This window comes from Bos javanicus, chromosome 27 (genome assembly GCF_032452875.1).
Source record: "Bos javanicus breed banteng chromosome 27, ARS-OSU_banteng_1.0, whole genome shotgun sequence".
NCBI classification, from domain to species: domain Eukaryota; kingdom Metazoa; phylum Chordata; class Mammalia; order Artiodactyla; family Bovidae; genus Bos; species Bos javanicus.
This window is the reverse complement of record NC_083894.1, coordinates 7,479,163-7,506,435: the sequence shown is the minus strand read 5'-3', so window position 1 is coordinate 7,506,435 and position 27,273 is coordinate 7,479,163. Positions and strand designations below refer to the sequence as shown.

General features: G+C 40.3%; 1 protein-coding gene across 3 annotated transcripts in view; it reads left to right on the top strand.

The window, feature by feature from the left end:
• Nucleotides 1-27,273, top strand: part of GPM6A (glycoprotein M6A) — a 256,670-nt gene that overhangs the window by 97,481 nt on the left and 131,916 nt on the right. Inside the window, exon 1 of one of the 3 annotated variants that reach the window (XM_061404098.1) lies at nt 17,586-18,356. The exons of the other annotated variants lie outside the window; for them this stretch is intronic. Coding sequence (XP_061260082.1) covers nt 18,320-18,356 — 37 coding nt within the window. The 5' untranslated portion in view covers nt 17,586-18,319. Of the gene's footprint in view, nt 1-17,585; nt 18,357-27,273 lie in introns of those variants that run through there. 3 annotated transcript variants of the gene reach the window in all.

Below are 27,273 nucleotides of genomic sequence, written 5' to 3'. Positions count from 1 at the left end.
GATTGACATCACACATGTGAAACAGATAGCCAGTGGGAAGCTGCAGGACAGCACAGGAGCTCAGCTCAGTGCTCTGTGATGACCTAGAGGGGTAAGATCCGGAAGATATGAGGAAGACTCAAGAGGGAGGGGGTATATGGCTTGCTTGGTGGCCCAGTGGTGGAGAATCCACCTGCAATGTGGGAGACCTGGGTTGGGAAGATCCCCTGGAGGAGAGCATGGCAACCCACTCCAGTATTCTTGCCTGGAGAATCCCATGGACAGAGGAGCCTGGCGGGCTACAGTCCACAGGGTCCCAAAGAGTCGGACACAACTGAAGTGACTTGACATGCATAGCTGATTTACTTCATTGTACTGCAGAAACTGGAGAAGGCACTGGCGACCCACTCCAGAACTCTTGCCTGGAAAATCCCATGGATGGAGGAGCCTGGTGGGCTGCAGTCCATGGGGTTGCAAAAAGTCGATGCGACTGAACAACTTCACTTTCACTTTTCACTTTCATGCATTGGAGAAGGAAATGGCAACCCACTCCAGTGTTCTTGCCTGGAAAATCCCAGGGACGGGGGAGCCTGGTGGGCTGCCATCTATGAGGTCGCACAGAGTCGGAAACAACTGAAGTGACTTAGCAGCAGCAATGCCTCCTACTGGTTTGCTATTTTCGTATGGTAACTATCTGCTGTATCTCTTTTCTATATATTCTAATATGCTTTAAACCAACAAAGGGCAATTCACTGATTTCTGGCTCTTATTTATACAGTGTATATTGGCAACAAAAGTATTCCAAGAATATCATTTACTTTTGAGCTTAAAATGAAGCTTTGTAAAACAAGGCATTGATATGATGCTAGAAAATTCAGTGGGATTTGGTGGTCATCCTTTGCAACCACAGCAAGTTCCTATGGTAAGATAGGGCACAGTTGTCTGATCCAGGTAGGCAGGATCCACTGAGACTGGAGATCCACCTTCTGTTTTGATGACTTTTCTGCATTTATCTTCTCATTTTTATTTACAACATCAAAAATAAAAATAAGCTTTGGCTTTTTCCCTTTTCTCCAGAATATATCATGCCCCTCTGGAGTTTGTACTGTATTTTTGCAAGATGTTTCCCATTGGGAGAAAGTAGTTAATACTCAAGACCTTTACATATTATTTCTTACAGCTGTATGGGAATCTACAGTTATGTTCAAATAAAAAGTTTACATTTAAAAAGAAACAATTTCTAAACAGTGACAACAGATCACTAAACCAAGTACTGGCTCTTCTGAGCTCATGGTCCTGTGTGACCCCACGGATGCCCATCCATGAAGTTGACCCAGCTTCCAACTTCTTGAGAGTAGGATCTGCAAAACCACTGAATAAGTGTGTGTTGAAACAGACTCAACAGTTTTAAGTAGTTTTGTGAGAATCACTCAGCATTTCAGTGGTAGAATTAGGATTACAAATGAAATGGTCCAGTCCAGTGGGCCTTCCAAGTCATTGTATCATGCTCTGGGGGTGGGGCTGGGGGGCTCTGCTCAGTAGGGTTCCAGGTCCAGATTCAGCTCCAGAACTTTCTGTGGCAGGAAATAAAAGAATGTGGAAAGGAAAGACATGTGGAGAAACTATTAATAAACTTCTCATTTGTCAATTCTTCTCTACTTTTAGGTGAAATAATCTTCATGCTTTATATTTTGTTACATGACTTTCACCTTGGGAAATTTGCTTTTGATTTTTGGCACATAAATAATTTTCCTTGAATTCATGGGTGTAGAGAGATTGAACTGTTTACTCTGTAGCGTTAGAGATGGAAAGCTTTCCTACTTGAAGATTGACATCTATCTATCATCTGTATCTACAGGATGGTATAAAGAATGGGCACATAGTTAATAATTTTGATAAACCTCAAATCAAAGACACATTTTGCATCAGTTGCTAAGTAATTTGCATTCTTTTTTTTTGAGAAAATATTTTATTTTATTATTATTATTTTTTAGGATCATGCAGTGCCAAGTGCTCTGCTAGGTACTATAACTTATTTACTCCCCATGGAAGTTTTATTACATTCTTGTTTTACACGTGGGGAATCTGAAATTCAAAGAAATTAGGTAATAGACAGTGCCTGGCCAAGACTTATTAAGTTAGCAAATATAGGAGATTAAGAATGTTCTCTTTTTTGTATAAAACTATTAACTCATTCTTACTAAAGTATGACTAAATTGAACTATGATGACAGTTTTAATCTTTTAAATTAAGTGTGGAGTGTAGCATCATAGAAAAGAAAAAGCTTAGCATAGAAATATATAGAATTATGTTTATTCTTCTTATGGTCACTTAGCATGTAATGCTTGTGAGTATCAAACACCTAGTCAATGAAAAATAAGTTGATAATGGTATCTGACCTTTCTATTTTACATTGGGAGTTTCTGTGAAGACCAAATTCTATCACACAATGCCTTTAAAATCTATAATCCAATATACATATAATTTTAAATTGCAGATTCAAAATTACTTTACATAATTTAATGCTGAATTTCCCTTTGGAGAATCTTTAAATTTAGGAAGTCTTGGAAACATTATCTTAAAAAGGAGTTCTGTACAAAATATTGTTATTACATTAAAGAAACAAAGCTATTTTTCCATAATTTTCTCAAATGTTTCATATATGCAAAACCAATAAGAACTAAATTCATGTTTCAGAAAAACTGAGTAGAAACGACCATGTATGTCTCATATTATAAAATAATAATTTTTTTTCTGAATAAAATTTTATTTTGGCTACTTATATATTCATGAGCAACCACACTCTGTGTTATAAGACAGTATAGATTAACTGGATTTTTAAAAAGCAATAAATTTAATGACAAATATGGAAACTAAAAAACTCATTTGGTATGCAATGTTAGTTTATAGCTTGCATTTTATTTCTACATTTTCCAGCATCAGTGGAGAACGTGCTAGTCTATATGTAACTGTTAAGGATATCAGCTTTTTATCTGTTCTTAAAAAGGGCTAACATCTTTATATGTTCATACATAGTTATAATTTAGCATATATGTGAAAGATTATTTCTTTTCTTGAAAATGTGTCAAATGATTGAATGTGTTGGCAACAAAGCAGTGCAGAGGTGTACTGGCCCTTTAATGCTGTTTCTGTTGTCATGGAAATAAGATTTTCAAGTAGGTTTTTCTGCAGTGCTTTCCTTTTATGGATTCCCTATCATTTCAAGTTGGTTTTGGGCAAGCATCTTTATCCTTTAAATAAAAACACCAATCTTGACCAACTTTCAGTGTTTTCCCCAATAAGATTTCTAAAAACCTAGGAGTAGGGCAGTGTTAGATTTTCCAGGAGTGTACATTACATATACACCAGGATTTTCTTTAAAAAAAAAAAAAACAAAACAAAAAAGCAGAATTCAGAGAGGGAGGTTCAAGAGGGAGGAGATATATGTATACCTACTGCAGATTCATGTTGAGGTTTGACAGAAAACAACAAAATTCTGTAAAGCAATTATCCTTCAATTAAAATTAAATAAAAAAAATTTAAAAAGCAGAATCCAGCTCCTATGTCAAGCGTTTAAAATGAATATCACTCTCACATTATTTTTAGTTGTATAAGTACAGTTTATGTAGGAAAAAAATGAGAAACATGAACAGAATAGTGTCACTGCTCATGTTATTTATCCAGTTCTTACTAGACCTCCATTTTCTTTCATGAGTCAGCAGCCACTTCCGTGGAGAATTCATTACTACAGAGAGATATGTTGGGGTTGAATTTACTCCTAACTAGCTGTGTGATCTTGGCAAGTTATTTCACCTCCTTCTTCCTCAGTTTCTTTATCTTCTTCCATCATATGATAAAATTTGTGCTTCCTAATCACTTAAATGGATTCTCGTCAACAATAGTCTCATGTGCTATTTATGTAGTCATATGTTCCTAAGGAGAAATATGATGGCGATGCTTTTCCAGGATAAAGGGATCTGGGCAGTGTAGTCATGGTGGGCTTTCCTGAGCTCCCAGGAATTGGCAATTTGTCACAGATCAGATCAGATCAGTCACTCAGTCGTGTCCGACTCTTTGCGACCCCATGAATTGCAGCACGCCAGGCCTCCCTGTCCATCACCAACTCCCGGAGTTCACTCAGACTCACGTCCATCGAGTCAGTGATGCCATCCAGCCATCTCATCCTCTGTCGTCCCCTTCTCCTCCTGTCCCCAATCCCTCCCAGCATCAGAGTCTTTTCCAATGAGTCAACTCTTCGCATGAGGTGGCCAAAGTACTGGAGTTTCAGCTTTAGCATCACTCCTTCCAAAGAAATCCCAGGGCTGATCTCCTTCAGAATGGAATGGTTGGATCTCCTTGCAGTCCAAGGGACTCAATTTGTCATAAGCACCCAGGAAAACAATATACAGTTTACAACACCCTCTTCTCAACAGTAGCACGTGAACATGTGGTGGGACCCTGTGGTGAGGGCATGCAGACCAGGAGAGACAAGCAAAGCCAAGGAAGAACAGAGTGCTGTAGAAAGTGCTAGAACAGAGGAGAGAGCAGGTGCATGAGGTCCAGTCAGGGGGCTTCCTATCCAGTTTGGAGGATTCAGGTATGAAAAGAATTAAACTGACAAGTCATCAGCCAAATGACCTTCATGCTTCTTTATTCTTCCCTCTCTTGGGGCAGATGTATGATGCAAAAAAGTCATGAGAGCTTCAAAAAACTGTAGGGACTTGCCTTGTTTTATTATAGTAGTGACAGTCATAATTCTAATATTTAGTATAATTATTATTTTTTGTGATTCAGGCTCTCGGAGCTCTTGTCACTGTCAGCTTATAAAGAATGTAGGTTTTTCTTTTTTCTTTTTTTCTTTTAAACTCTTGTTAAGGGAAAAGTGCACAGGTGAGAGAATGTGATAGTTTAATCCATTCCGTTCAGGATTAGAGGTGTAACACAGCCGCTGTACCCACACACCAGCACGGAGAGCTTACTCCAGCGTTCAGCACGGAAGTGCTGCGGAAAGGAAACAACCTGTGAAGGTCGGAGGTGCAGCCCTGCCCTGTGAACACCCCCCGCGGGCTGCCTCCCTGAGGGCGGAACAGAGTTCGGCCCCAGGTCTCGCTTTTGAAAGATGTTTGTAATCACCCGAGTGAACAAACAAACCAAGAATAAAACAAAACTCGAAAAAAGCAGCGGAACAGTTCTGTCCCAGGGGACCGGGGAGCCTTGTGTCCTTGCCCCTCGCCCAGGTCGCCGGGCTGGGAGCCGGTAGGGAGGCTTGGGGACCTTCTTTAGGAGGTTCTTCGCTTTGCCGTGTGAAAGCCAAGCCACCATTTTCAGATGAAAGACCTGACAAGCGTTTGACTAGATCTTACCACTCCTCTCTCTGTTGAGTAGTCAGAACGCGCCCAGGCGGCTCCAAGAGTCCGCTGGCCTCTGTTTCTGGGGTGTCGGCCCCTCGCGGTCTCTGTCTCTTGAGGGCTGTCTCCCGTCACGCGGCTCAGAGACCTCGTCTTGTGGGCTTTCTCTAGAGGACGTGGGAGCCTTCCAGTCCAGCTTCGCTACTTACCATTCAAAAAACAGTGGCCTAAATCTCACTGGCCCGAGGAAGGCCTTAGTAAGACAGATTCGTCTCTCTCCATTCTCGTCCCACTCAGGCCTGACCGCTGTTTGTCGGCTTTCTGTGCTGAGTACTGCTGCTTGGAGAGGCCCCTCGCCATGATCCGAGGTTGGCGCCTAGTGAGACAAGGCCAGAGGGTCTCAGCGAATCTCGGCTTCTGGGTGCCTCGGGCTGCCAGCGGAGCGCCCTGCTTCACGTCTCTCTGTCGCTTAGTCTCCTTATTTGTTAAATGGGAAAGTAGTACACTTTCGTTTCTCCACTGGGAACAACGTGAAACAGAATTAGGCCTGAATACAAATACTACATGTTTTCATGATCCTGCCTTGACTTATTCCACAAAAGATTTCGGTTGGCTAGGAAGATATAAACATGAGGGACTGAAGATCCGTTTATGAGCTGGATGAGGGATGTGGTAAGTGAAAGTGAAAAAGTCGCTCAGTCGTGTCTGACTCTTTGTGACCCCTTGGACTATATAGTCCATGGAATTCTCCAGGCCAGAACACTGGAGTGGGTAGCCTTTCCCTTCTCCAGGGGATCTTCCCAACCCAGGGATCAAACCCAGGTCTACTTGCATTGCAAGTGGATTCTTTACCAGCTGAGCCACAAGGGAAGCCCAAGAATACTGAAGTGGGTAACCTATCCCTTCTCCAGGGGATCTTCCCAACCCAGGAATCAAACTGGGGTCTCCTGCAGTGCAGGCGGATTCTTTACCATCTGAGCTATCAGGTGGCATGCCTCGATGACAGCCATAAGAAGAGCGCTTTATGTGCACACATTTCTTTGAAATGGATGGACAGGTGTGGCCCCTGCAGACAGACTGCCTGATTTGACTCTCAACTCTGCTGCTCTGTGCCTCAGTTTTGATATCTACAAGGTGGGGATAATAATGTTACCTATCTCATAGAATTATTATGAAGATTAAATGGGGGAAATACGTATCCTATTCTTAGAGGCGCCTGGCACATCAAAAGGGCCCATCTGAGCATTCATTATTATTATTGCCATGACCATTGTTGGATTTTATTTGGTCTGTGAACAGTAGAACCACTTTGCAGAGAATAACTGTTGTCTTGAAACAACATAGTAAGTTTGTCACCTGCCTAGTCTTTTCTATTTTAGGAAATCTTAAAGTTTTAAAATGAGGTTTTGACAAAATTATGCCCTTTACTAAGCTTTGGACAGTTTATAGTATGAAAAGTCACACGCTATCAGTTACTTCAACATGGTTTATGAGCAGGAGGCTAATACCATGCTTCCCACTGTCCCTGATAACAGTTCTGAGACAATTCTGCTGTGTGGTCAGTTGGTTTAGGCAGACCTATGACCTGGGCAGTCGGACATGACTGAGCGACTTCACTTTCACTTTTCACTTTCATGCATTGGAGAAGGAAATGGCAACCCACTCCAGTGTTCTTGCCTAGAGAATCCCAGGGACGGGGGAGCCTGGTGGGCTGCCGTCTCCTCTCTGGGGTCACACAGAGTTGGACACGACTGAAACAACTTAGCAGCAGCAGCATGACCTGGGCAAGTCTAGAATTGACCCAGGGATTGCCAAACCAGAGTAGTCCCCCAGTCTATCAAAGGGAATCTACTGACCCCTGAGAAAATCTTTATACACTGTTTTAGGAAGAAAAAAAAATTCCTATTTGTAGATACTCAGGATACAATTGTTTTTGCCAAGTGGATTACCTTATGACTCAAGACAGTAATAGTTCTTTTCAAACCTAACACTTCATGACCCAAGGTCTTTCTCTCTTCTTTTCTAAGCAGTTTATGGGAGAGTTAATTATTTGAACTGATGTCACATTCGAGGAAGGAGGGAGTCTCATGTATACTGAGTGCCAGCCGCACCTGTGCCAAGATTTGTGCTGAATGCACTGGATCCTGCAAAATCCCCCATGAATAGACTTTCTGTTTCTCAGTTTACAAATGAGAAGCAGAACCGTAAAGAGGTCACGGAGGATGTGCAGAGCAGGCAGAGCTGCCCTTGGAAACTGACTGCTAAGCCAAGCCCAGCCAGGGCACCGCGCTGACCTCACTGAGCCCAGAGGATGGCTGAAAGCCATCTACGTGAGGAAAAGTAATCCTGCCATTTGTTCCCTAAGCCTGGGGAGTAAACAGCTATTTGGTTTGCATCCACGGGAGCCTGCTTCACAGGAGTGGTTTAGTGCTAGAATTAAGAGCACAGGTTCAGAAACCAGACTGCCTGGTCTCTTTGCCAAGCTCTGCCATTTGCCTTGTTCCCTGGGACAAGTTCTTTCTCTCCCTCTGTTTCCACATCTGTAAAATGGGGATAACATTAGTGTGTGCTTGGAGGGTTATTTTGAAGATTCTTGAGCTAAAGTATGGCCCAAAGTGCTAAGAGTTGTGACTGGCATATAATGGTCCCTAAATGTTTAGCATTGCTTTTCTGAGTTGTATCAGGTGGACGAATGTGCTATCAACTTGCAATTTCTATTATCACTCTAGCGCTAATATTTTTCATACAGCACACTTTACTAACAATGGTTATATTTATTTTTAAACAATGGTTATAATTACACTATTTTTGTACAGTATTTTGTATTTTTGGAAGAACTTTTTCATCTGTGTTCATCACTTACTAAATGGCTTCAACTGATGAAGGCCGTATCTTATGTCTTAAGATGTTGGAGGGATAAAATGAGATGATGTATATAAAACACTTAGCACAGTATCTGGCACTTGGTGCAGTCAGAAGACAACAGGGCAAGTGTTAATACGTTCATTTTGTATTTGAGGAAATTGAGACAGACCATCCTTGCCCAAAATCAGATAGCAGGTAGTGGTACGGTAAGCAGAAAGCAGGGTACCTGACAGAATGCCTGCTATAGAAGTATTGCAATAGATCACTAAGAGAGCTTATTAGTTTTAGACTAAGAAGACTGCATTTTATTGTTGCATGATTTGATATATTTGGACCTGGGGGGTTATAATATGGCTTCGTTAACAAGGATCTCCATAAGCTCTATTTAAAACTTTTTTTTAATTTTTAAAATCTGTTTTTATTTTTTCTGTGTTTGTTTTGTCATAGTTATTCATTCTGTTTTTTAGGTTCCACATATAAGTGAAGCAATACCGTATTTGTCTTCGTCTGACTTATTTCACTAAACATAATACCCTCTGGGTCCATCCATGTAGTTGCAATGGCAGAATTTCATTCTTTTCAATGGTGGAATAACATTCCATTGTGTGTAAGTACCACGTCTTCTCTATCCAGTCATCTGATGATGGAAACTTAGGTTGCTTCAATATCTTGGCTATTGGAAATATTGCTGCAGTGAACACTGGTGTGCAGCTCTATTTTTTGAGACATGAGAAACTTGTTTTTGTTGACTTCCCAAAGGTGTTTTAGATTTCACTGCACAGATTGAACATTTTGCATTCTCTTCTCTCTGGACCGTCCAGAGAAGCTGCTTGTGACCATTTGCTTCTAGGACCCAGTTTTGTGTACTATTTCAGTTTTATAGATGTCAGTATCTACCTCCTTTTAGTGAATGTAGTCGAAGTCAACATAGTGTTGAAACAAATCTTGTAACAACACAGAAATTCTGAATGGCCACCTGAATATTCTATTTAAAAAGCAGGGTTTTTTTTTTTTTTTTTAATGGGACATATGATAGCCTGTGTCTAATTCCTGATCCTGATGCAGGACACACACACATGTGCATACACACAGGAGTGCACACACACCTGTGCATACACACAGACAATGGACTCCAGCATTGGGTGACATTTTAGGTTGTTCTAAGCCTCAAGATACAGGTTGTTGGGAAATGGTTTTTGAAATTGAATACAATAAGCCACTTTTTCTTCTCAATGACAGCTTTGACTTCAATCTGACTTGAAAATGTTCCACTTAAAAAATTTTATGTTGCACCACATCCAAACAATTATAAAAGATACAATTTGGACAGAAAACATAATATTTATGCCCTCTGCTGATTGCTCAAACCTCTCTTTCATTGTTTTACTTCCTAACTAATAAATAATAAAATTCTATTGATGACCATTTCATACTAGAGATTTTTAGATTTATTATTACGGCTGTGGATAATGTTCAAGAACCTCATATATTGGGAGCATAAGCTACAGAGCCCCTTTGAACACTCTTTAGCGTATTGTTGTTGTTTAGTCGCTAAGTTTTGTCTGACTCTTTTGCAACCCCGTGGACTGTAGCCCGTCAGGCCCCTCCATCCATGGGATTCTCCAGGCAAGAACACTGGAGTGGGCTGCCAGTTTCTCCTCCAGGGGGTCTTCCCAACCCAGGGATCGAACCCATGTCTCTTGCATCCCCTGCATTAGCAGGCGGGTTCTTTACCCCTGAGCCATGAGGGAAACCCCTTTAATGTATTACCCTATTTATTTTCATCATTGCACATATCAGAACCTGATACTGTCTTTTTTATGTGCCTATTTATTTAGCCTCTTCTAGAGTGTAAATAAGAACAGGGAACTAGCATATGTTTCTACCGAACTTACCCCAGAAGTTAGATTTATATCTGGAGGAAAATAAGCACTCATTAGATAGCTGATGAATTAATGAATGAAAAGCCTATGTCTGGGCAACATGCCACTGAACATCCTGTAGTTTAAGATAACGTCTTGAAAATTTAAATTCATTTAAAATGTAAGTGATACAGTTTATATTGACTATTCTGCATGGTCTACCTAGGTCATACAATAAGAGATGCCTAGCAATGTGGGAGACTTGGGTTCGATCCCTGGACTGGGAAGATCCCCTGGAGGAGGGCATGGCAACCCACTCCAGTATTCTTGCCTGGAGAATCCCATGGACAGAGGAGCCTGGCGGGCTACAGTCCATGGGGTCACAAGGAGTTGGACATGACTGAGTGACTAAGCACAGCACACAAAAAAATACTTCTAAATTTATAAGGACATCCTACTCATTTAGCTATAAGTGTTAAGACTTAAAAATGAGAGAAACTTTACAATATATTTTTTATATCTTTTATTTTCTGGAATTGCTTAATAATCACTTCCTTTTGTCTATGGAGCCATTTAATATAATGAAAACAGTGAACTTTTGAGTGTTTTATATTCAAGTTTTGCTTCTTCATAGCTATGTAACTTGTAAATTAATTGCTTCTCTTGGTCTAAATCTTATGACCTGTGCAGTAGGAATACTAGTTATTCCCAAGATCGCAAATGATCAGAAAGATAAAAATGTGCCTAGCATACAGTGGCTGCCACACAAGTATTTATTAAATGCTTTTGCAGATAGTAATAGCAGCCGTGAAATTAAAAAACACTTGCTCTTTGGAAGGAAAGCTATGACAAACCTAGATAGTGCACTAAAAAGCAGAGACATCACTTTACCCACAAAGGTCCATATAGTCAAAGCTATGGCCTTCCCGGTAGTCATGTACAGATGTGAGAATTGAACTGTAAAGAAGTTTGAGTGCTGAAGAGTTGGTGCTTTCCAAGTGTGGTGCTAGAGAAGACTCTTGAGAGTCCTTTGGACAGCAAGGAAATCAAGCCAGTTGATCCAAAAGGAATCAACCCTGAATAGTCGTTGGATTCTGAAGCTGAAGCTACAGTACTTGTGGCCTCTTAATGCGAAGAGCCGACTCATTGGAAAAGACCCTGATGCTGGGAAAGATTGAAGGCAAAAGGAGAAGGGGAAGGCTGAGGATGAGATGGTTAGTATCACCAACTCAATGGACATGAATTTGAGCAAATTCTGGGAGACAGTGGAGGACAGAGAAGTCTGGTGTGCTGCAGTCCATGGGGCTACAAAAAGTCAAACACAACTTAGTGACTGAACAAGAAAACTAAGTAAGAAGTGCTAAACCTGGCCCCTGGGAAGCCTGTCATTTCAAAGGTCTGTCCTCAGCCTCATTGGATGAAAGATTACAGAGAAAACGCGTGCAACTTGTGGCTTCTGCTCTCAGTGACAGGCAGGAGAAATATATATTGAAATAGCATTTGTGTTGGAATGTTAAAAATGGAAAAAATGTATGATACTTGGCAAATACATGTTGTAGACAAAAGATATTGAAATTCAGGCATTGGAATGGAGGGAGGAAAGACATCAGTTTTCCCTTAATATCTGCAATATCAGATCCTAAAAATAGATTTGCATTTATCTTGGACATCTGCATTGGGGTGCTGGGGATGACTGGAGCATCCTGCAGAAAACCTAAAGAATAGTCACAAATGGATGGATTGTGTGCGGCTGTTGCATAACCAGATTGGAACCAAGGGGTGCTCTCCAGGGTTCATTTAACCTGTGCATGTGGAATGAAGGAACTTTTAGGATGTAAATTTCTTGTGGTGCTTGAAAGCTTGAGTGTGTCCATCTTCCTTATATATCACATTGCTGTTGTATGTTATCCAAATAGACCCTCCGTCGTTGCCATTAAAGCTCTTGGGAGGATGTTTTCTGGTTATTTCTGGTGCATGAAGGACTTAGCTGTTAGGGCTTCCCTGATAGCTCAGCTGGTGAAGAATCTGCCTGCAATGCAGGAGACCCTGGTTCAATTCCTGGATCGGGAAGATCCGTGGGAGAAGGTATAGGCTACCCACTCCAGTATTCATGGGTTTCCCTTGTGGCTCAGCTGGTAAAGAATCCATCTGCAATGTGGGAGACCTGGGTTCGATCCCTGAGTGGGGAAGATCCCCTGGGGAAGGGAAAGGCTACTCACTCCAGATTTCTGGCTTAGAGAATTCCATGGACTATATAGGCCATGGGGTTGCAAAGAGTTGGACATGACTGAGCACTTTCACTTCTACGTTTCTAGTTCACAGAGAGTAGATCATGATCAAAGGTGTCTTGCTCAAGACTAAGAACCCCCTAAGTATCTCAGATGTACAACTCACCAAAAAGGAACAATGCATAAAATCACTCACCCCTCTTAGACATAGGAAAGGAGTGTCTTTCATCCTGATTTGCCTGTTGGGACAAGCCTGTTGTGCCCTGCCTGAGTCTTGAATTCAGATGTATTGGCAGGCAACATTTTGAAGAGAAGTTGTCAGTCTGTGCATAGCTTCTTTTTCTGAGATAAGAAGAATGTTTAGATTACCCGAGATGCTCTCCAGAAATGTAAGAGTAGACGCCAGTATATTTTTTTCAGCCATGAAAGGACTTGCAGTCTAATGTATAACCAAAAAGACCAGAGTGCTCATTATAAAGCTGAGAAGACTTGAATCTGATTTTTCCTCATCATATCTTTATGCACCATGTTGTGTAATCAGCTTTCGCAAAGGATTTTTCCTATCATCTGTGTCTGCAGGAACATTCAAAGCAAGATTTAAAACCAGTATTTCAAAACTCAAAACTTCTGATGAGCTTTGCAAGCTTTATGTTAGCCTCTCTGTCTTCCTTGTTCTCTTTCTCTCTCACACACACACATTCCCCTTTTGTTCTTTATTTTTAAGGGTTTGTCATTTGCAATATCCAGTGTGATGTGTAAGGTTGGGCTTGGCTGAGATTTCCAAATTGCTGACCTTTGATTCAAATGAATGGAGCAAAAAAATTCATCTTTCAGCTAAGGTATAATTTATGTCTGTTGTCATTAGTGTTAACATGAATACATCAGTCGAAAATGAAGAAATGGTAACATGACATGTCTTATGACTGTGGTAACCACGTACTGAATGATTTATCTTCTTGTGAGAATGAATGTAAAATCAGAAAGACCGAAATTCAAATCCCAGTTCCTTAATTGACAATGTGTGTCACCCAGAGAAAGTTACTAACTTTGAGGATCTCAACTTTGGTTTACAATAAATACTTATAATTGATTTTTCCTATTTTGAACGGATTAACTTAGTGTAGATAGTGTTCCTCTTGAATTTTTCTGTCTTTACACTAATCAGTGCTTGTAACAAGCACTTGGTAAAAGAGACACGGCACACAATTACTCCTTTTCCACTTGCCGTTTTGTTTTACAGTTTCATTTATGAAATATCTGTATCATTCTGCCATCAACTCCTAAGCCATGGCATTTCAATTGTACGTGTGTATCACGTTTTCTTCATCCATTCACCCATTGGTGGGCACTCAGGTGCTTTACATACCTTGGCTACTGTAAATAATGATAGGATAAATGTAGGGGTGTATGTTTGTTTTTGAATTAGAGTGTTCATGCTCTTCAGATAAATACCCAGAAGTGAAATTGCTTGGATCATTGTGGTTGTTCAGTCACTTAGTTGTGCCCGACTCTTGTGGACCCCATGGACTGCACCACGCCAGGCTTCCCTGTCCTTCACTCTCTCCCAGAGTCTGCTCAAACTCATGTCCATTGAGTTGATGATGCCATCCAACCATCTCATCCTCTGTCACCCTTTTGTCTTCCCACCCTCAGTCTTCCCCAGCATCGGGGTCTTTTCCAATGAGTTGGCTCTTTGAATCAGGTGACCAAAGTATTGGAGATTCAGCGTCAGCATCAGTCTTTCCAATGAATATTTGGGGTTGATTTTCTTTAGGATTGACTGGTTTGATCTCCTTGTAGTCCAAGGGACTCTAAGGAATCTTTTCCAGCACCACAATTTGAAAGCATCAGTTATTTGGTCTCAGCCTTCTTTATGGTCCAACTCTCACATCCATACATGACTACTGGAAAAACCATAGCTTTGACTATACAGACCTTTGTCGGCAAAGTCTCGTCTCTGCTTTTTAATATGCTGTCTAGGTGTCATAGCTTTCTTTCCAAGGAGCAAGTGTCTTAATTTCATGGCTGCAGTCACCATCCATAGTGATTTTGGAGCCCAAGAAAATAAAATATGTCACTGTTTCCACTTTTTCCTCTTCTATTTGCCATGAAGTGATGGGATTGGATGCCAGGATCTTATTTCTTTGAATGTTAAGTTTTGAGTCAGCTTTTTCACTCTCCTCTTTCACCCTCATCAAAGAGCTCATTAGTTCCTCTTCACTTTCTGCCATTAGAGTGGTATCATCTGCATATGTGAGGTTGTTGATATTTCTCCTACCCATCTTGATTCCAGCTTGTGATTCATCCAGCCTGGCATTGCACATGATGTACTCTGCATATAAGTTCATAAACATTGTATGGTAGTTCTATTCATAATTTTTTGAGGAATAGTCTTACTGTTTTCCATAGTGGCTATACCAATTTACATTCTTACCAACAGTGTGTAAGAGTTCCCTTTTCTTCACATCGGTCTCAACACTTGCTATTTCTTGCCTTTTTGATGATAACCAGTCTGACAGGTGTGAGGTGATGTCTCATTGTGGTTTTGATTTGCATTTCCCTGATGATTAGGGATGCTGAGCATCTTGTTATGTGCCTGTTGGCCATCTGTATGTCTTCTTTAGAAAAACATCAATCCAGCTCCTCTAAAAATTGGTTTTTCTTTTGTTATTGTTGTTGAGTTATGAGTTTTATACATATTTTGGATATTAACTTCTTATCTAATGTATTATTTGCAAAGTATCTTCTCACAGCAGGTTTAGATTTAGTGAGTAATTGTGTCTTCTAGTTTACATGGGAAAAAGTCATATATTTCACAAGTATTTCTTAGGCAATATTTGAAAGGGAAATCATATTTAACATTTAGTACCATATTTTTAAACTCCCATTGATAAAATATTGTATGTTTTAATCTACTGAAAATAGAGTGTGGCAAACATAATGTGATGTGATGGAAAGCATGTTAGATGAGATATCTCATCATCTCAACTTGTAGGTCTTAAATACAACATAGGGATTTTCCTGGTTGTCCAGTGGTTAAGACTCTGTATTCCCAATGCAGGAGGCATGGGTTTCCATCTCTGGCTAGGGAACTAAGATCACACATGCTATGCGATGTGATCAAAATGGTTAAAAAAAAAAAAAGACATTTAAAAATTAAATTAAAAAAAATCTAGAAAACAGAGAATTGCCAATTCTTAGGGTTCATGGAAGTATATTTTCAAATTCATAAGGTTAATACAATAATGACAACTATGTTTCTTTTTCTTTTTGAAACAGTTTTGAATTACTTGTTTGTTCAAAAGATTTGGTTTAAATGAAAACAAGACTTTAAAAAATAATTCTAAACACACCAATCAGCCCCAGAAACTCACCTGCCCTCAAACAGGGGAGAAGGAATTAAGGTGTTTAATGGGTCAGAATTTCCCTTTTGGAAGGTGAAAAAGTTTTTGAGATGGATGCTGATGGTGGTTGTATAACAGCATGAATGTACTTAATGCCATGGAACTGTCCACTTAAATAGGGTTAAAATGGTGCATTTTATATCTATTTTACTACATTAAAAAAATTAATCTGCACTCTCTAAGAAGTGATTGCCATAAGGAAGCTGTGTGCATGCTTGTTTCTCCTCATAAGAGGCTTTTTAGCCTGGACTAGAGGTGCTTCTTTGTATATTTGAAAAATTGGTATAAATTGCTAATGTTTTCTTTTAAAGATTTGTGCATGAAAAAGTCTACTTCAGACAAAAATGTTGATCATTATAGGAATCTATTGCTCTGTTGCAAAGTTTCCAGAAGGGAAATAAGTTACAGTAACTTTTCCATCTACCTTTGCCCAGTGAAGATTTCTTACAGTTTTCTTTTTGTCTCCCTTCCACATCTTTCCCTTGGTTCACATGGTGAAACTGTGGACTGAGTCTGACTTGTGAAGATGCCGAGGACACTCACGAGGGGATAAAGCTGCTGTGGCTCAGAGCATTAGATGAGGAATTGCTGACATGGAATCTCAGACTTCCTTGGTTGTTTACTGGTCCAGTCCCTGGGTCTCCCTGAGTCTAAGTTTTTTCCAACATAAAATGGGGAGAAGACAGCACTTTCCCTCTCTGTTTTGCAAATGGGTTAATGCATGTGCGTTGTGGATTGTAAAGAGCTCTGAAAATTTCAGGTGGCATTATTCTTTCTACTGCTGTTACTCTTAATGATTTGTTTCACTGATGATTCCTGTGGTATTAAATGAATAGAGAATATTAATGAGAAGTGATGCTTCATTCTGTTTTGACTATTCGCCAGGTTATGTCAGCCTGGGGACAAGTGGAAGCAGGGATGCTGCTCTGATTCGCCTCTTTGATTTCCCTCATGATTTCCTTCTTTCAGTCCGTGCCCTGAGCAAGCAGCTCTCTCATGAACCCTTGAATACAAATTGAAACCTATTTGGAGGAGATGAGTTTTTGATTTATTTGAATTATATTTACCTTTAGGTTAAAATTATTTGACTAGAGAAAATAAATAGTGAATGATCGTAGAAGTGAGAAGGCTAAACATTCTTTTAGGAGAAATAATGAGAAATAAAGTGAAATGTATGAGAATTGCTTTTCTGTTCAAGAGTGGCTTTTGTCATGGTTTTGAGGGTGGTATGGAACATATTACTGACCCACTTTAAATAATGTATGTTAAATATGTGTTGTAATATGAGAAACATATACTGTGGGTGGTTAGGAGGCAAATTATTTTTCATGAAAGGTAAGGAATTAGTTGTGTGTGTGCACATATGTGTGCGTCTCTGTGTGCTTGCTTATTAAAAGATGGAGACGGAGAAAAGGCTTCTTCCTCCCTTTATCTTCTAGGAAGGTTTATGCCCCCTAGAAAGGGGTACTGTTTATTTTCTTCCTCTACTTTTTGTGAAGTATTGAGACTGGTGGATCGTGCCCTGTCACTCACTAGACTGAAGTACAAATGCTAATTTATTGCCAGACTGCAGCACTGTGATTTGCATTCCAAACCAGACTGCAGAATCCCATTATAAATTGCTTATCCTGTCGTTCCTTATCTAGAATTTGTTCCTTCTGCTTCCCCAATGACGACCCTCTGAAGCAATTCTCTTTCAAGAGATTCCCATTTCAAATCAGTTTTTGTGGGCGAAAATCCTCACGATAGATTACAAAGTCATCCATCGATTTCTTTCTACAGACATTTCAGTTTCTGTCCCTTCCCTTTAAGAGTCTCGTGGCTCTGAAGTGAAATAATGACTTAAACATATCTTTCAGGCTTAAAGGTTTATACTCCTTATTTTGAAAACCATACTTCTCTATCTTTTTAAATCTGAGAGCTGTGAGCTTGCAAGTCCTCTCTCCATCATAACCTCTTAGAGATAAACCCTGAGATGGTATAATTGCATCCTGTCTTGGCACTTTTAAATCAAATTAACCAGATACTTGGGGAGGAGAGAACAGGAAAACGCAGTTTCGCAAGGTATCTGACTGGGTGAGGAGCAAGCTTGCAGCATAAAGAACCCACGGGGAGCTGGGCTTTCCCACTCTGGTGGCAGAGAGGGGGAATTGTGGGTTGGTGGTCTGCTTCCTGTTAGGAGGACACCCCTCCATCTGTTCCCAGCTCAGCCTGCTTCCCATTTAAAGCCCAGATTTCAATACAAACCTCAATTTCTTTTCCCCATTTGAAATGCAAAGCAAGCCTTTCGAGTCCTAGAGTCTCTGCCACTGGGATTCAGACCAGATTTCCCCCCAAAATTCTCAGGCTCTTTGCTTTGAATACCTGCTTACAGTGGTACACAATGGGCAGCTTTGAGAAGAAAAATTGATAATCTTCACGGAAGAGTAATTTGAATGAAATTGCACTTGACAGCCTGTCTCCAAGCAAACAAGAGGCGCGAGGGAGCCTGAGCTAAGCTCCGAGGACTTACCCAAGCCACTGCTGGGGGAGCTTCCCAAGGGAAAAAAAAAAAAGAAATCACTTGCTTTTCCTCCATCTAATTGAGCTTTTGATTAATTCCGTGTACCAGATTCTACTGAAGAAAGGTAGCCATGGAAGAGAATATGGAAGAGGGGCAGACACAAAAAGGTACTGTGCTCGAAAGGGTTTATTTGTAACGAAGGCATTATTTTGCAGTTTCCTTGTTTGCTTTAGACACTTGCCAGGGAGGCTAATGAATGTTTCTCTCTTGGAAGGCATTTCTTTTTATTTCCCCTTCAGCCTGTTCCCCACTTGCAGTCATGTCTGGCGTGAACATTGTCAGTATTTGCAAATCTTTCAGATATAAGTACCCCAATGCAGAATCGAGTATTAGTGATGAGGGCATTGCGGTATTGGTGCAAGCTGTCCCTTAGACCTGTCTTTGTTAATCTTCATTTATTTCATGTTTTCACGCTTGTCGAGCTGGGTCAAGGGATTCCTGGTGTGAGCCACAAATGCAATATTGGGAGCTAGATGTAGTTAAAAATCTGGCAATGTGACCGTAATCACGACCTTTGGATGGACATCTGATAGAACAAAGACAGAGAGGGTATTTATTTTCATTGGTGTACCTTTGTAAAAAAAAAAAAAAAATCCATTTTTTCTTTGAATGGATGCAGTTGAAATTTAATAAAGATGGAGCAAAGGTTCATAAATTTTCAGAGCGTACGCTGATGTTAAGGTTTTCATTTCTGTAGAGTTGATTGTCACCAACTTCTGCATAATAATTGTCGAGGATATCGTCAGATGCATTTTCTATGCCTGTTAGGTATATCTGGCTGTTTAAGTGAAATTGTCATTTTTTTAAGGTTGAAATGGCCAAATATCAGCAATTTTAAATGATTCCAACACTCTAGAATTTGTGTATGTCTCAAGGGTAGCTTTGGAGGGAACTGTGGCTTTTACCCCAGGATTGGCAGCGTTTTCTCTCCTGTCTCTTCAAGGCTTATGTAATGTTATAGCAAATACTCTTGTGTTCTTAGGATGCAAACAGGTAAAACTACTTAAAGGCTATATTTAAGAGCAGTATGGAAAAGATTCAGCTCTCAAATTTGATTTCGATTGTACACAAATGCATTATTTTAGTTTACATGATAAAATAGAGTGGAAATACAGTGATTTTTTTTCATTATTTTGAACCTTTCAACTTTAATGGTTTTTTTTTTACACACACATACACGTACTCACATATATATAACCAGAGACATTCTATAAATGAAGGTTTTATAGACACAGTAGAGAAAGGCAATAAACCAGTACCCAAATTTTAGACATTAGCACACTTGATAATGATACTCTGTAACAGAAACACAATAATCTATATAGGTATCATATGATATGTTTTTAAATTAAAAAAAAATCCTCAACTACCTTTACTATGTGAACTAATAGAATAAGTGTTCATCAGTGATATGAAATGGCGAATTTTCCTGGTAATTTTCATCCTTAAAAGGCTTCTCAATTGATTACCTTATTTTAGGAATAAAATGCCTTATGTTAATACCTTGTTATAGCACATGAGAAGATTGCTTCTTGGCCAGTCATTCCATTTAAGGAAATAGAAGTTTATCATTTTAAATAGAGAAATTATATTCATTACACTAAGTGAAATCTTGAGAGAAACCATGGATTGTGGTAACAGGTTGAGTATGTCTGAGCATGTTTGAGCATGCCTTGGTGGATGTAGGAACCAAGAGAAATGATGTAATTAGTTGTGATGTTTTTTTCTCCAGTAACACCACTGAAAATCATTCCTTCATTGAGGTCGGGGTAGTGGTGATGTGACGAGCACCTGCTCCTGTCTCAGTGGGTTCTTTTTACCATAGATGTGCATGTTTTGTTTAGGAACAGCAGTGGAAAACAATAAAATTAAATGTCGTATAGTGATCTATAAGTATACTGAGATACAGAAGTAAATATCTGTGGTTAAGCTTTTTTTTTTTTCCTCTTACTGAAGGAAGAGAGGTTTAATTTTCTTCATTCCTGATCTTCCTTTCCTTTCAGTTATGCTTATGACACCTTTCCTATATAAGTTTGTTTTTAGACTGTTATAGTTGAATATAAATGTTCTTTCTACTTGTGTGGGAGCAGGAGGCAATGTGATGAAATCTAAGTTGCAGTTCCTTGACAAGCAGATAAAAATCGTTAGAGATTTTTCAAGAGCTCAGGTAGACAGATTTAGTGATCCATCCCCTTAAACTATGGCAACACTTTACCGTAACTGTTATCCTGTTTCCCATTAATTGGATTTTTTAAATAATGATTCAGATATCAGAGAATTCTCTTGGATTTGAAAGAGGCCTTTCTGTCCTTTCTTAACTATTTAAAATCTGTTCTTTCCTGTTACATTCTTAAAGGACTTACATTCATGTCAATGTTTAGTCATGTCGTCTTCCAAATGCAACTTCCATGTGAAGTGGAAGTTGGGGGTTTCATAAACATGTTTGGAAAAAGAATAGAGTTGATACTTAAGGACTTAAAACAATCTTCCATAAGAAAGGTATTTTTCTTCTAAATGAGACCTCCCTTTCTCACTTACTCTATAAAAGGCACTGAAAACAGTCCTATGACACTTCCACTGATTTAACTCTATATGTTCAGTTCGGGAGGAGAACAGTAATAAGGGGGTGACTTCACCAGCCGTTCTGCTCAGTGAGTCCCTGTCTTGGTGTGAAACTGAAATGTGGGTCATTAATCTGTTGCTCCATCCATGTCTGCCAACCTCCCAAAGGTGAGTGTCTTATTGTGTTGAGAGTGAGTCTACTGTTTTAAGTAAATATTAATATGTTTTTTTGTAAAACATGCCCTCTAAATGAAATCAGTTATTTTATCTCAAGTTCAATCAAAGCAACAGTGTTCTGGTATCAGAGGGAAAAAAAACAAGAAAGAAAACAAAAGAGGCTTCTTTGAACTTGGCCCTTACATGCAGCCATCATAAGCCCAGCATCACTGTCAGCAAACGTCGAGATACATGGTCACCAGATCTAGCAACAAGGGCTTCAGTTACCATGGACAGTTGAACGAAGTGCATGAAGACCTGTGTTTTTCTTTTTACAAAGATTTAAAAGGTAAACATTTATAACTTGTAGATATTTAACTATGTCTGGAACATTTTGTCCAGTCCTCTGGTAAGAGAAGTAAATGATTTGAGGGTGTCTGATCATTAGTGTATTAGCGAGAATGTGTGGCCCACCAAGTGACTAACCATGGCTTTGTCGATAACCTCACTGAACACATTATGAATTAGGAGAGGTCGGCTGCCCAGGTGGCGCTAGTGGTAAAGAACCCATCTGCCAATGCAGGAGACATAAGAGATGAGAGTTTGATCCCTGAGTCAGGAAGATCCCCTGGAGGGGGACATGGCCACCCACTCCAGTGTTCTTGCCTGGAGAACCCCATGGATAGGAGAGCCTGGAGGGCTACCATCCATAGGGTCGCAGAGTCGGACACAACTGAAGTGACTTATCACGCACACACAGAGATCGTCATTGATAAATCAATGATTAGAACAAGTGAGTGGTTATATAGAGATAAAAAGAAAGGAGCAATGAACAGGAAGAGCAAGCAAGTTGGAATCTTCATTAATTGGCAGGACTGTTCCAAACAGCCAAAACCTGATTGATTTCCTTTTGGAACAGGAACATCATATGAAACAAAGCCTTAAAATTACATGTACCAGGAATGTTTGATCAGCCCAAAAGGTAACAGCCTCAGTGTTATTCACCATGTTTTTCTAGCATAATTAACCAGCAGCATGTTAATACCTGTCAACTTCTCTGGTTGAACAGAGTCCACCACTGACTTCCTCTGAGAATCAATCCTTGGTGACCCTGAAAGACTGGGTCACTTGAGGACACAGAAGATCAAACCCCGTGGGAACAGCCTGGCTTCCTTATCTCAACACCCATCACATGGCCACTGCTTAATGATCCTTATTCATCCTTGGCCTGGCACCACTGACATACGGCATCAGCATCTCCTTAACTTACTAAAACCAGCAGGAGTATCTCAGTGAAAGGACAGTGCACAGATCTTTTTTTTTTCTTCCAGTTTAGTTGTAATGTCTATCTCATAATTAACAACATTGTACAATTATATTTGACATATCTGCTCATAATTATACACTTTACATGGACATGTATACACACATATCCCCATTAAAGTATACACATCAGAAAAGCATGTATACTATATTTATGGGCTGATAAAATCTTTTCAAACCTTAAAAAAAATGTTTTTTGAGGTAAGAGTCACATAATATCTAAAACATACTGTTTTAACTATATTTAACTGTACGTTGCAGTGGCACTAAGTACATTATTATTGTGCAGCTCTCACCATCATCCATCTTCCAAATTCTTAACTTTGGTAAACTGAAACTCTGTACCCATTAAAAACTAAGTCACCATTCCCCTTCCCCACCACTTACCCGCTGGCATCTACTAGTATCCTTTCTAACTCTATGAATTTAACTATTCTAAGGCTTCCCTAATAGCTCAGTTGGTAAAAAATCTTGCCTGCAATGCAGGAGATCCCGGTTCAATTCCTGGATCGGGAAGATCCTCTGGAGAAGGGATAGGCTACCCACTCCAGTATTCTTGGGCTTCCCTTATGGCTCAGCTGGTAAAGAATCCATCTGCAATGCGGAGGCCTAGCTTTGATCCGTGGGTTGGAAAGATCCCCTGGAGAAGGGAAAGGCTACCCACTCCAGTATAATGGCCTGGAGAATTCCATGGACTGTATAGTCCATGGGGTCACAAAGAGTTGGACACGCCTGAGCGACTCTCACTTTCACTTCACTTTCAGGTACCTCCTACCTAGAGTCAAACAGTATTTGTCTGCAGCTACTGTATCAGACCTTTTCTTGACTAGGGTTATTTTTGTCTTGCCGGATGACTTTGGGGCCGAACCCTTCCTTAGACAGATGTCTTCCTGGAGAAGAGACACCACTGTAATGAATGAGGAGAGAGTCGGCTTCAAGCTGTGAAACTGGATGATATTGGTCAACTTAAATTACCCTGCGATTTCAGTGCCAGACAGTGGCCTAGGGACTTTAGCATAGATTACCTCATCGACTCGTCACCATGACCTTTGTTGGTACTAATATTGAGAAAACTAAAAATCAAATAGGTTAATTAACTGGACCAAAGTCTCAGAGTAGCATGTAGAAAGAGCTGGGGTTCGATACAGTCAGACAGAGGAGGCCAGGGTCTGACTTTCAAATGCACCCCGAATCGCATTAGATCTCAAAATGACCTGCCTGCCACACCCCCTTCTTAGTGATTCCACTTAAGATGCACCCAGTGCCTCACAAATCAACCAAGCGCAGCAATCATGGCTGTTCCCTATCACCAGCTTTGGCTTTTTTTGCCCAGATGTGAAACAGCTTCACCAAGGGCATCTAGTCCCCGGTGAGCCAGCAACCTATGACCTAGAAGTTTTGACTCCAGAAAGAGGGGCTGGGTCAATGAGACTCCTCTCCCGAGATCAGGAGATGATTCTCCGTGTGTGCAGAGTCTCTTTATCCCTCCATGTGTCTGTGCAGTGACTGTGCTGCCCAGCCCCCAGCTAATCTGAGTGAATTTCTGTTGGCCATCAAAAGACCTCTAAATAAAACAGATGTCTAGATCCTTTTAGGAATCTGATATAGAGGGACTTAATGTTAAGAACTGTTTCCCAAGTTTAACCTGCTAAGTGGCAAATGAACCAAATGTACACTCATTGTATACTTAACCATCAACTTGCCGCTACTGTCGAACACATGCTGGGCAATTCTGAGTTTTTCCCTCATCATTTTATTTTTATAATTTGATTAATTCAATTCAGTTCAGTTCAGTCGCTCAGTCGTGTCCGACTCTTTGCAACCCCATGAATTGCAGCACGCCAGGCCTCCCTGTCCATTACCAACTTCCAGAGTTCACTCAGACTCACGTCCATCGAGTCGGTGATGCCATCCAGCCATCTTATCCTCTGTCATCCCCTTCTCCTCCTGCCCCCAATCCCTCCCAGCATCACAGTCTTTTCCAATGAGTCAACTCTTCGCATGAGGTGAAGAGTAGCAAAGTACTGGAGTTTCAGCTTTAGCATCATTACTTCCAAAGAACACCCAGGACCCATCTCCTCTAGAATGGACTGATTGGATCTCCTTGCAGTCCAAGGGACTCTCAAGAGTCTTCTCCAACACCACAGTTCAAAAGCATCAATTCTGTGGCATTCAGCTTTCTTCACAGTCCATCTTTCACATCCATACATGACCACTGGAAAAACCATAGCCTTGACTAGACGGACCTTTGTCGGCAAAGTTATGTCTCTGTTTTTGAATATGCTATCTAGGTTGGTCATAACTTTCCTTCCAAGGAGTAAGCGTCTTTTAATTTCATGGCTGCAGTCACCATCTGCAGTGATTTTGGAGCCCCAAAAATAAAGTCTGACACTGTTTCCCCATCTATTTGCCATGAAGTGATGGAACCAGATGCCATGACCTTCGTTTTCTGAATGTTGAGCTTTAAGCCAACTTTTTCACTCTCCTCTTTCACTTTCATCAAGATGCTCTTTAGTTCCTCTTCATTTTCTGCCATAAGGGTGGTGTCATCTGCATATCTGAGGTTACTGATATTTCTCCCCGCAGTCTTGATTCCAGCTTGTGCTTCTTCCAGCCCAACGTTTCTCATGATGTACTCTGCATAGAAGTTAAATAAGCAGGGTGACAATATACAGCCTTGACATACTCCTTTTCCTATTTGGAACCAGTCTGTTGTTCCATGTCCAGTTCTAACTGTTGCTTCCTGACCTGCATATAGGTTTCTTAAGAGACAGGTCAGGTGGTCTGGTATTCCCATCTCTTTCAAAATTTTCCACAGTTTATTGTGATCCACACAGTCAAAGGCTTTGGCATAGTCAATAAAGCAGAAATAGATGTTTTTCTGGAACTCTCTTGCTTTTTTGATGATCCAGTGGATGTTGGTAATTTGATTAGTTCACCCTAAAACTTACCAAGTAAACATTGGTAGTAAAATAATTTTAGAACCGTTGCAAGAGAAATTAAAGAACCAGCATGAGTCAAAAATGTCTGCTTTATTAATAGAATTGGAATCTTCAATGGTTTGACATTGAAATCCATAGACCTGAGACTAGGAAAATAATAACATCATCAAAAAGCTTTAAACAGTCATGGAAATGGAGGAATTAATTAGCCCCCTTTTGCTTTTTGGATGTCAGCTCCTTGTAGACCCTTGAAAACAGGAGTTTGCCTTGCATAGACAGTAGTACCAAGTGGACAAAATTCTCAACAAGCATCAGCAGATGCCATCTTTGCCTTTGGACAAAAGCTAGAAGAAGTTTAGAGATTCAGATTTTATAAAGAACATAAGAAAACTGTGTTCTGTGATTTGACAGCTGTGCTTTACTGGTGTTTGCTGCACTTTCAGAAATTAACTTCATGTTGTTATCAAATGTGGTTCTAAGATGCCTGTCAGGGGGAAACATTATGTATATATCTCATAAAATTTAGTAAATATTCCCAGAACTTATGCATTTCCCTGGGTATTGTGACTTCTGTAGTTTAGATTTAATGTTTTAGAACAGAATGTAAATAGAATTGTCATCTTCTATTTCCACTGATTCTGCAGCTAATTATGTTTTTTCTAACTGTGGTGCTACTTATCTTTAAGACCTGCATGCTCAGTAACACAAGCAACACCATCACGTTAGGACAGAGGATATATGTCAGTTTTTTACCATATCATCCAGTTCGGTTCAATTCAGTCACTCAGTTGTGTCCTACTTTTTGCGACCCCATGAACCGCAGCACGCCACGCCTCCCTGTCCATCACCAACTCCCAGAGTTTACACAAACTCATGTCCATTGAGTCAGTGATGCCATCCAGCCATCTCATCCTCTGTCGTCCCCTTCTCCTCCTGCCCTCAATCTTTCCCAGCATCAGGGTCTTTTCACATGAGTCAGCTCTTCACATCAGGGGGCCACAGTATTGGAGTTTCAGCTTCAAAATCAGTCCTTCCAATGAATATTCAGGACTGATCTCCTTTAGGATGGACTGGTTGGATCGCCTTTCAATCCAAGGGACTGTCAAGAGTCTTCTCCTACACCACAGTTCAAAAGCACCAGTTGTTCGGCACTCAGCTTTCTTTATAGTCCAACCATATCATTAGAGTGAGTGTATTCATCTTTTAAAATGGGGGGAAAAAGTTAGTCACTCAGTCATGTCCTACTTGTTGCAATCCCATGTACTGTAGCCTGCCAGGCTCGTCTGTCCATGGAATACTCCAGGCAAGAATACTGGAGTGGGTTGCCAATTCCTTCTCTAGGGGATCTTCCCTATCCAGGGCTTGAACCCGAGTCTCCTGCATTGTAAGCAGATTCTTTACCATTTGAGCCACCAGGGAAGACCTCACTTTAAAATGAAAGTGCTTAATATAGTTATGTTATTAACTCATTGAACTGAAACTTGATCTTAAATATTTAAGGAAACTGAGAACAGTATGGTGGACCGAGATATGGGTATGGTATGCTGATGCAGAATGTAGGTAGAGTGATGACTTCAAAATGGTTCTTGGAGGGAGCTTCCTTGGTGGTCCAGCGGTTAAGACTTCACCTTCCAATGCAGGGGATGCAGGTTCAATCCCCGGTCAGGAAGCTAAGATCCCGTGCGCCTCATGGCCAAAAAATTATAACATAAGCAATATTATAATATTCAATAAAGACTTTTAAAATGTTCACATCAAAAAAAATCTTAAAGTTTGTTTCTTAGAAATTAATTATTCTTGAGTCTCAAAGGCAGTGGTACATGTGGGATTCCTAGGATACAGGAAATGTCTCCGTTTTGTCAGTTTTGGCCTCCATTGTCCTCTACACTTAGCATCCTCCCTGCCTCCCCCACCCCCCACTGCCACAAGTATGCAAAATGCTTGGCAGTTTTCTTTTTCATCCATCGAAGGCAGACTGCCTGGCTTATTTTCAGAATCCCTTTGGACGGCATCCATATTAACAGGTGGCACAGCTGTGGAT